This window comes from Ogataea angusta, assembly GCF_019207475.1.
Source record: "Ogataea angusta isolate 61-244 chromosome Unknown 61-244_NODE_9_length_489604_cov_89.567313, whole genome shotgun sequence".
Taxonomy (NCBI): Eukaryota; Fungi; Ascomycota; class Pichiomycetes; order Pichiales; family Pichiaceae; genus Ogataea; species Ogataea angusta.
The window spans coordinates 479,086-489,604 of record NW_025065223.1 but is presented as its reverse complement, the minus strand read 5'-3'; the positions used below and the strand labels follow the sequence as shown (position 1 = coordinate 489,604).

Genomic DNA, 10,519 nt, shown 5'->3' with positions numbered 1-10,519 from the left:
ACATTGAGAATCGGATTGAGTGTCCAGTTTCTTGTCAGATATGCAGAAGTGGAGCCTGTTTTCCGATGATAAGATACCAGCAATAGAGAAACGACATTAGCAGAAGAGCACGTGACATAAAGTCACGCCACGTCATAGACTGCCTCTAGTTGTGTGTAGATTACATAATAATTAGTCGCCCCTTCCTACAGACCATTGTCTGCACAACCAAACACGCCCCCAACTTCGCCTGCGTGGTACGAGTCAATGATGCTCTGGACCACGGCGTACACGCCGGGACCCAAAATGTACAGCCCGAGCACGATCAGCCCCACATTCAGCACAACTTGCACCTTGTCCCACAAGCCCCCGCGCGTGTCCCGCACGTGGAAGTACGCTAGTCCCCAGTAGACAAAACCAAACCAGCAGTCAAACAGCGAGCTCATCAAGGACAGTAAATCGCTAAAGAACGGAATCACCTCCGCAATCACAAACGCAGCCACCCACGTTGCCGCCAGCAGCCCAGCCCACACGGCCCATCCAACCACTGTGTGGTCACGCCTGTGCCGGCTGTGCTTGTCATACACACGGAAAAACACAAACCGCGCAGACACGCTGGCATACAGCAGACCCAGAAAAATGAGGGTCGGCACAGCAAACGAAAAAGCAATTTTCTTGTACACTGGGGCCAGCGATCCAAAGGCCGGCGCCGTGATGTACGCGTCACCCACGTAAACGTACACGATTGTGCCTGTTAGCACGTACAACACAATCTCTGCGATCGTGACTGCGTAAACCGCTTTGTTGAAATCCCGTGGATTCTTCATTTCTGCAATGAACGAAGGGTACGTGATTTGCCCTACGAACGTGTAGACAATATTCAGCACAGCGTTCATTCCCTGGACGTACGTCGTTCCTGGAGCCGGCCACAATCTCCATGTCACGCCTGTAGTCCCGTCCCAGCCGCCAGGGTGATCCTGGACACCGGCAAACACCATGCTCAGCACAATAGCCACGAACATGGTTGCTGCCGAGAACCAGCCCATGAACGACAGCCCAGAAAACGTCCGCGGAAGCGAGAACACAAAACAGATCACTGCTGCCACCACGCAAAAGTCCACTGTGCACACTGCGTGGTTGGTCATCGTGTTCAAGTACTTGGCTCCCGTCAAGACGTGCAGCCCCTGAATGAAGGTGTTGTTCAAAATAAAGCACACCGCCGTGAACCACCAGGCCCACCGGTGGCCCCACAGTAGGTGCTGTCCTATGTCACAGATGTCCTGGACCTGAGGGTGCTTCAAGCAGAACCGCCAAAGCGTAAGCGAAGTGTACAGCACGCACAACGACACAAACACCGTGCACAGGATTCCTGGCACCACTCCGAGCACAGAAAACGACCAGGGAAAGCTCATCACCGCAAGACAAACGTACTCCGAGAACAGCAGGGCCGCTGTCTTCTCCCATGAGCATGTTCTGTACCGGATCCGTGCCCCCTCCTGATCCGCAAGCTCCAACTTCAAAAACTCCTCGAGACTGGCCGCGCTGCTCGTGGAAACCGCCTCATTATCTAGGCTGGCTTCCACCTTTGTGTTCGGTTCCTTAAAAGACATCTGGATCGAAACATTCTTGGCACACTGGAAAATTTGTTTAACTTGCTGTGGCTTACGCCACAAAAGCAACTGACAGGGACTGGTAAAAAAGAAAAGTTGAAAAAAATTTGATTAACGTTAGCCACACGAGTGGATGTAACCGAAATATGAACCGGGAAGATTAATTTATAGCGGGGGCATAAGTGCGTGGGTGGTTGTTCCAGCTTATGGTGCTGCTGCTGCTCTAGGAATTGGGTTTAAATGGTTTTCTGTGGTGTCAAGATTACCAAGGCTTGCTATAGCCATGATATTGCTCAAGTTGTTTGTTATCGAGCTATAGTTTATCAGATTACTGCATTGTAGTAGCTGGATGACCGTGAGAACTCATCTGTAGAACATGCAAATGGAGAAAATTCGCCGCTCAGGTTGAAAATCGTGGTATAGGGTAGCTTAGTGCACGCCCATCTCGTAATTCTCACGATCATCTTTTGCAACTGTGTGCATCATTAAATCAACAAAAATCTGCTCTTGAACTTTATTGTGAACGAAACCTTCTTTGTGATAAATTCTTGGCTTATCCGCTGCTGCTCAAAATGGTCTCCACATTATTTCCACTTACATATAAATTTGGCCATCTGCTTAGATCATAGATGGTTGAATCATGGCTACCTGAAGAACCTCTTTCAGGGAATGTGCGCAGTGCGTACACAAAGGCAAGGCAGGATAACATGTCAAGCTGAAAGTCTGTCTTCAATCTTAAGTTTTGTTGTGCTGCTCGTATGGACAATTGGTATACTTGTGCTATAGGACAAAATCTGAACAACATGACAGGCTCATGGGCATTTTTGAAACATTTCGGGACCAGGTCGTGGGACAGATAAGTTTAAGTGCAGCATAGCTGAGATTAGAGTGCTCATCCTGATCGCAACCATTTCTAAAAGTGCATTAAGAAATATTCCGCAGAGCCTGTTTAGTATAGCTGTAGTTCGATCAACCCAGTCGGAATGTACAGGGTCTTATTCATAAAATGTTCCTCGGCTACAAATGAATACCCTGGCCTCGAATTGACTCAATCACTCTGCATGACCTAGATGGTTATATAGATTAGGTGTGTATGACTGCGGGAGCTGTTGCATACTAATCTGTGTACGATCCTCGGAGCCGTTAACATCAGTACAATCACGATCTGCTATTTGAGTAGATAGGCAGACAACGACTAATTTGAGATAGTTGATGTCGCTATGTAGTCAGACTTCAATTTTACCCTTAACTATTTTGTAGAACAGGTCTTTAAGTATAATCTTGGCCTTCTCTGGATCGTCAATGACATTGGACTTAAAGAAGTTGTATCTTCCACGCGGCCCCAGGCTATGAATCTTGTTATAAAGCTCTGTAGCCGCATCAGACGTTACTCTCTTAGTTCCTGCAGATTGAAGTGCAAAGGCGTCCTCGACCCATTGCCTCTGTTCTTCTTTGGAGGGGAGAGCTTTAGCATTAGACCACACGCCTGCAACTGCTATTGCACTCACCTCGCAAATAAGGAAAAACAGTGGCGTACTTGGAATTCCAATGTGACACAGTGAAGAGTCACCAATGGAAAAAGTGTATAAATATAGGTTCCTGACAATGTTGTGTTGTGTGGCATCTTCACCATCGGTACTCACGTTAACATAGCCTTTTCCTTCATTTTCTGGTATGCTGAGGAACGGGTAGTGTGTGTGGTATCCTGTTGCTAGAATGATTTTGTCAAAGCTTTCGACTTGGTCATCGATGAACTCAACTGAGTCTTCCAGAAACTGTCTGATTTTTGGGTGAAGACGTATTAGCAACGCAGGATCCATCAACACATCAGATATCCATTTTTTTCCGGCTTCTTTGTTGTTCTTTAGTTCTTGCCCAGGCAGTGTGTTGGCTGATACATGCACCTCTTTGCAGACAGGTATAAGATACTGCAAAATGTCAACGGCACTGATGCTACTCCCCACAATTAGCACTTTCTTATTCCTGAAGTCGGACGGATTCCTGTAAGACTTGGCATGGCTGACGTTCTTGTGCTTTGCTGCGAACTCGCGCAAACCTTTCACTTTTGGGAAGTGAGGAATATTGAATTTTCCTATGGCCACAACGACCGCATCGAAAGTCTCTTGGTACCAATTATCAGCATTATCCTTTCTTTCCACTACTTGCAGAACCCACTTTCCGGTCTCCGGATCTTTGTACACTTTTTCAACGGAAGAGTTGAATCGTATATATTTCTCCAGACCGTTGACACTCGTAAAATTCTTCAAGTAACGAAGCACATGATCGTGTGTGACAAATGGTGCGTACACCCCATCATTTGTGGCAACAGACGGCGGGCCTGAGGTGAATCTCATCAGTTCACCAGGAATATTAGTAAAGAGACCATCATAAATCCCACTTTTATTCCATCTTAGCCCCGGCAATGACTTCGACTCAATAGGGACCTCTCTCGATGTCGAGTCCAAACTTTCAGGTGGAGTTTTTGTTGGCCTCACCTCTGAGGGCTTGTAGTACTCAACTACTCCAGAAGGGAATCCCTCGTCTTTCTCGTTGCTATAATTCCAAACACCTCCGATCGAGCTATTCTGTTCGAAAACTGTTATCTCTGAAAATGCTCCATTAGCCGGCAGTGCATGGCGTTCTTTTTCCTTATCAATAGTCGAAGATCCGTCACTAGCAGTATGTAAGAGCTCGTTCAATGTGACTAATCCGCCTGCTCCAGCGCCAATAATAGCGACTTTCTTCGCCGAGAATGTCATCCGTTGGTGATACTTTTCTACATAGATATAATTATAAACCTGTGGCTCAAAAGCGGGACTGAAAAAAATACTTCCGCATTGTGATAAACTTATTTAATGTTAAAAGCACAATCACGTGGCTACGCATGATCCGACCCATACTTTGACTTACTAGGGTAACCTTAATTTCAGGTGCATCGTTTCAAAATCTAGCCATAATATCGCAGCTTTGCATTCCGTATGATCTTCCATGGTAGCAAGTGAAATCGTTGGTGAAGACGACATCTTCTCTTTGAAAAGAATGTTCGTGAGAAAACTCCATTGACTGCTTTTGCAGATATGGTATTCTCCTGGAAGAGCTGCCTCACGTCGATAGCTTGCTCCACAAAGCTACATTTCTCCAGTTCAAGCTAGTGGCCTGGCAGCGAAATGAAAAGTATTGGGCTGCGAGAGTAAGGAGATCCTTCAAGGTTGATGTGCTCATGTGCTTCGGACCTTTATCCTTTCTGAATTCGAACTCGTCAACAACTAATTCGTCACTGAGGAATCATGATTTGTCCTCTGTTTCTCAATGTCGTCGTCGTCTTCAATCAGATTCCAGAAGGAGGTATTGCATTTCAGGAATGCTGATCTGTTCGCTAGCTTTTGACCGCTTGGCCAAGTCTCTGTGTGAGGTAGATTCCTTGGCTAATACCTCGTCTAATCATCTATCAAAATATTCCAAAGTATCTGGTTTTGTCAGAAAGCTTATTTGCTTGAGGGATTACCTATTCCCCTGTTTCTGAGGGCACTGTTGCCAACAAGAGCACTGACGGAACCCCTTTGAATTTGGAGAGTTCCCGATGGGCGAAAAATTCTCCTGAGAGCGGCTGCATTGTTGACCGTGGTAACATTATTGGCAATTGTTATGCAAGGGTGAGCAGCTCCACTTCGGTCAAAAAGTATCCACTGAGATCCTTGCAACCTAACAAATATTGCAAATCTTTTTGGGCTATCAGAACCAAAATGCCGGATCACCAAAGCCCATGTTATCTTATAGGGATATTGAAAGTAGTCTCGCATTTCAGCCAGCTCTTTGCAAAGTAATGGTGGACCGTTTTCTCCTCACATTGGTCTACTAAAGCATGCTTGCGAATAAAATTCCAGCAGCAAGTTCTCTCAGCATAAGTGGGCTTGTCGAATGTAGAGCCTATCCTGACTACTTGCTCAAGCGGGCTACGGTACAGTCGCATTTTTTGTTGGATCCATTCCATTTAAGAGCTCATCAGCTCGCTTTGTTATCTGTCTGTTATAGAAATTATCCCCGCTATGATTGAGGCATCATGGTGTTTGCACTTGGTCGAAGAAATTGACATGTATGCGAGCCGTATACTTGCACACAGATAAATTCGCCCAATCCTCGACTCTGCTGGTCCTCCTCAGCAGGGTGTACCAAAAGATGCCTAAAACAACAACGCTCAGGATTGATTTTGGCGTGGCCGACATAGTTGGTCCACAGACGCGGACTCTCGGGCCTAGATACTACGCGGTTTGGATGGTTCGGTTGGTGGTACCTGGTGCCTTAGTTTTGTGTGCTCTTAATTTGAAAAGTTAATCTATCGCGCAGAAACAAAGCCATTAACTCTACTACAATCTGATGACGAAGGAGAATCAGCAAAATGCATTTGTTGAGGATGGAGCTATAGAGAAGCCGCTTTCAGTCCCGGATCCGGCAGAGAGGAAGAGTTTGTGCATGCTTTCTAGCATGTAAATCATGTCTGGGGTTTTGCTGATGAAATTTGAAATCAGCTAGCAGATATGATACTTGCCAGGAAAGTTGTCGTTCAGCAAAACTTGCAGTGCCAACATTACCCAGAACACTGCGTCTACGCAACTATGTTATCAGGCTAATAAGTTAATATAAACTCGCCTACCGGTCACTAGAAAAAGTCCTTTTCGTCCAATGGCAGTCCAAGAGCCTCTCTCTGGGACTTCGACTCTGGGTCAAAGTATGGCAAGTCAGCAAGAGAAGTGACTCTGGTTCCGTGACGTGGCTGTCTTCCCTCGTGGTCCCAAGTCGATCTGTGCTGCGAGACTCTGTTGTCCCAAATTGCAGACGTGCCGTAGCCCTCCTTGGATGGAGTCCACCTGAACCTAACCTGGATGTCGGCATTCTTCTCATAAACATCGAAAAGATAGTTCAGAATCAGGTCTGATTCGACAGACGAAAGACCAACAATTCTCTTTGTCATCGTACGGTTAACATACAGTGCCTTCCAACCTGTTGCAGGGTGAGTTCTAACCAGAGGATGAACACGCTCAATCTTTTTTGGCCCAGAAAATGGATTCTTTCTGTCCAGATATCCATGCGCAGAAATGTAGACGGCCTGCTTTCCATCCAGAAATTTCTTGAAGTTTTCAGAAAGCTTGTCGTAGGCCGCGTAACCCGATGACCAGAGAGTGTCACCGCCAACATCTGGGATTGCGTCCAAATGCAGGTGAGTGATACCAGCTGGACGCTTTTCGTGGACCAGGTCTGTGTGCCAAACTTGAGCACCTCTCGTTCTGTTCTTGGTGGCATCCCAGTTGCCCAGATTGATATTCTTGTAGGTGAAGTTGGATCCAAGCGACTTTTGGAAGTAATCCTGCCAGATGACAGTGATCCCAGGCAAGCCATTGACTTGAGAAGCTTGCGGGTGTTTCTCAACACGTCCCCAGTACTCTCCCAGCTCCAGTTGCTTTTGAGGAGAAAGCTTCTGGTCTCTAAAGAAAACAACAACTCTCTCGGCAACCAGCAAGGCGAGCTCGTCTTTCTGTTGGTCAGTTAGGTCTTCAAGCTGTAAACCAACAATCTCAGTACCGATATGATTGGTTAAATGGATGACCTCCTTCGCAGCACCCAAAAGTGCTTTCTTTTCGGGGTCGGCGTTCTTGGCACGCTCAATGTACTCGTAGTCGTCATCACGGATGGCGGTAGCTTCGTCAAGGTAGACAGGAATAAGCGACTTGTCTGGCCTGGAAGGATAACCTTTGGAAATGTCAATGCCTGCATCGACCAAACGCTTCCTCGTGGAGTCAGGCAAAATGGTCAACCCATCTGGGTCTGGGCCGAAATGCTGGTTATCTCCTGGAACAGTGCCCACGGAGATGTTTTCGGAAGCTCTAATCAAGTTCTCGATCTCCTTGTCGATTGGAATAGCTTGGAGTTTTAGGGTGGCGGTTGAAGTCATAGTTGGCAATATGGAAGACAACCAGAAATGCGGCCTTTTATAGCGTGCTGGAAAGTGGTTGCAAGATTTAGGTGACTACCGTTCACCTGATCAAAAGCAACAGAACTCCAGATGTGTGGCTCCAAAACTATAGCCGCAGAGCCACCCAATCGCGGTTATAGTGCGCTTAGAGTAACTGTGTAAAGCGATATAGTATGGAACCGACTCATGGCCCAATCAAGAGCTATTGTGGCTCAGGAACACAATTCTCTATAAGTAAGGAGATTCTTGAATCGAACAATTTCGTTTATGGTGCCATTGTTTATGTGTGGTTTTTAGTTTCCATTAGTAATTATTGTGCCTTTATTTGGTGTGCGAGTTCTATTATATATTGGTATTGGCGGCATTTGATTGAATCCCGATCAGATATTCGACTCTGAAAGAAATAACCTCAATCACAAGCCACAGGATGACCCCACACTTAAGCTAAGCCCTGCTCTCTATCTGTGATCGCAGCCTTTGTTGTGGAGGAGTTGTGGAGGAGTTTGGGACTGCAAAATGGCCACTTTCAGAACTTATGAATTAGATTAAGCGATATAAAAATTGCCAAGAACGCTAGTACGTCAAATACTTTATCTAAATGAGAATCGAGTGAAACTGTTGGACACGAAGGACGAGAGCTAGGCAAGTTTATGAGTCTTGCTTGTGTCGGGCGGTCCCATGACGTATGCTCTCAGTTCCTGGATATCTCATTCAAAAAGGAGGATGACGAAGTGCATTCTCGGGCAAACCATGGATTCTGAGAAGGGAGCTAGTCACTGGTCAGGACGTTACGTTCCATATCTTCTACGCTGAGTTCGAACCCCCTTTGATTGCCTTGGGTTGCTCTTTCTCGAATTTTCGAAAACAATCGACAAACAGTCTCCCGGGCATTTTTCGCCGAAAAACCGTTTAAAATCTCTTGACAGGGAGGCACATAATTTCTCTCTATTGTTACGATTTGCATCGATTGCTAATTTTTTCATTGCGGTGATTCCAGTTTTCACTATAAAGCTCAAGGACCTCGCATTGCCAATCTCATATTACTATTGAATTGAAAATGTCTGTGCTTATCACCGGTGCCAATGGATTTATTGCTTCCCACATTGTCGACGTCCTGCTAGACTCCGGCTACACTGTCATTGGTACGGCCAGATCTGAGTCCAAGTTCGAGCCACTTCTTGGGGAATTCAAGAAAAAGTACCCGAAAGCCAACCTTTCGTACGAGGTTGTTCCTGACATCACAGCTGAGGGTGCTTTTGATGATTTGTTGAAGAAGCACCCTGAGATTAAATACGTGCTTCACACTGCTTCGCCTTTCTCTTTCGGCCACGACAAGTCGTTCGAGGAAACCTACTTCAAGCCAGCTGTGGAGGGCACCAAGAACGTTCTTAAGTCGATCAAAAAATACGCTCCGCAAGTCACCAACGTTGTTGTCACGTCCTCCTTTGCAGCAATCATGAGATTCACTCCCAACTACGTCAAGTACACCAACCAGGACTGGAACCCAATGAAGCTCGAGGAATGCAAAAACGAGATGGAGGCCTACTGTGCCTCCAAGACCCATGCCGAGAAGGCTGCTTGGGATTTTGTCAAAAACGAAAAGCCAAATTTCAAGCTCACAACCGTCTGTCCACCATATGTCTTTGGTCCGCAGGTTTTCGACTCCGCAGTCTCCAAGACTCTGAACACATCCAATGAGCTGATCAACCAGGTCGTTAAAACACCTCCAACCGACGAGCTGGTCAGTCAGCCATTTGGTCTGGGGGTTGACGTCAGAGATGTGGCCAAGTTCCACCAGCTTGCATTTGAGAAGGAGGCAGCTGTTGGAACTCGGCTGTTCATCGTTTCTGGCAACTTCACTGGACAGACCATCCTCAACGTCCTCAACAAGCATTTCCCAGAGGAAAAGCTTGCTGTGGGTGCTCCAGACAAGGACAACGCCACAGGACTGGTCGGCTACGGTATTGAGAATGTTCTCGAGTCTGTCGGCGGTTACGAATTCATCCCATTAGAGAGATCGATCGTTGACGCAGCATCGCAATACCTGAAGAAGTTTGGAAGCTTTAAACAGGCAGAGTAGATTTAATATATAAACTAGTAAGCTTGCTTCACAGGGAATCCTTTTTTCTTATTAATTTCGTCAATAGCTTTTCTAGCCTCCGTCACGTTCCCCAGAGCTGTGGGCATGTCTGAGTGCAAGCACAGCATGAAGGGGGTTTCACCAAAATTGAACTTGATTTTCTCTCCAGAAACACAGGACAGTTCATCCGTCTCGGCCACTTCGACTAGGTCGCTGTATATGATAGATGGGTTTTTGGGTCTGGAAAGCGCGGGAGGAACAAGCTTTCCATCTGCAGACCAATCAACGTCCAGATACAGCTCCTGGATGAGATCGACGCCCATCTCCTTGGCCACTTTCTCGTAATGTGCGTTCTTGGCTCCGATAACAGGAACTTTGAAGATCTGTGCGGCCCGCAAAACCGCTCTCATCACCTCCTCGTCACGCTCCACATAGAAGTAGAGTTCTCCATGCGGCTTGATGTGGTTCAGTGGCATGCCCTCGGCGTCCAAAAATGCTTTCAGAGCGCCTGTCTGGTACATGACCAGGTTAAAGATCTCATCTGGTGGAATGGCAAATCTCCGTCTTCCAAAGCCAAGTAGGTCAGGCAGACCTGGATGCGAGCCCACCTTGACGTTGTATTTCTTGGCCAGCTTTACCATCTTGGCCATGATATTGAAGTCTCCTGCGTGGAACCCGCACGCGATATTGGCCACGTCAATCAGTGGCATGAGCTCCTCATCGGGGCCCATCTTCCATTTTCCAAAACCTTCTCCCATGTCGCAAACAATTTCATACTTATCCATGTACTTATTGTTCACCTCGGGCGAGCCCTTGAGAGCTTCTGGTAATTTGGCCATCGTTACAGTATTGCAGAGAGTGGTTCGAAGATAAGAATTTCAA

At 46.6% G+C, this 10,519-nt stretch overlaps 5 protein-coding genes across 5 annotated transcripts; 1 reads left to right on the top strand and 4 right to left on the bottom strand.

The window, feature by feature from the left end:
• Positions 1 to 185: 185 nt before the first annotated feature.
• Positions 186 to 1,589, bottom strand: KL928_004466 (uncharacterized protein; the record flags this gene model as incomplete). Its single annotated transcript, XM_043205167.1, has 1 exon — positions 186 to 1,589. One exon carries the CDS (start codon positions 1,587 to 1,589, stop codon positions 186 to 188), a length of 1,404 nt encoding a protein of 467 aa, XP_043058533.1.
• Positions 1,590 to 2,815: 1,226 nt separating this feature from the next.
• KL928_004465 (uncharacterized protein) lies at positions 2,816 to 4,348 on the bottom strand (the record flags this gene model as incomplete). The annotated part of the gene is made up of 1 exon (XM_043205166.1): positions 2,816 to 4,348. One exon carries the CDS (start codon positions 4,346 to 4,348, stop codon positions 2,816 to 2,818), a length of 1,533 nt encoding a protein of 510 aa, XP_043058532.1.
• Positions 4,349 to 6,246: 1,898 nt separating this feature from the next.
• On the bottom strand, positions 6,247 to 7,536 carry KL928_004464 (uncharacterized protein; the record flags this gene model as incomplete). Its single annotated transcript, XM_043205165.1, has 1 exon — positions 6,247 to 7,536. The coding sequence occupies one exon, from the start codon at positions 7,534 to 7,536 to the stop codon at positions 6,247 to 6,249; it is 1,290 nt and encodes a 429-aa protein (XP_043058531.1).
• Positions 7,537 to 8,614: 1,078 nt separating this feature from the next.
• Positions 8,615 to 9,637, top strand: KL928_004463 (uncharacterized protein; the record flags this gene model as incomplete). Its single annotated transcript, XM_043205164.1, has 1 exon — positions 8,615 to 9,637. The coding sequence occupies one exon, from the start codon at positions 8,615 to 8,617 to the stop codon at positions 9,635 to 9,637; it is 1,023 nt and encodes a 340-aa protein (XP_043058530.1).
• A 14-nt stretch (positions 9,638 to 9,651) lies between these two features.
• KL928_004462 (uncharacterized protein) lies at positions 9,652 to 10,476 on the bottom strand (the record flags this gene model as incomplete). The annotated part of the gene is made up of 1 exon (XM_043205163.1): positions 9,652 to 10,476. One exon carries the CDS (start codon positions 10,474 to 10,476, stop codon positions 9,652 to 9,654), a length of 825 nt encoding a protein of 274 aa, XP_043058529.1.
• Positions 10,477 to 10,519: the final 43 nt, after the last annotated feature.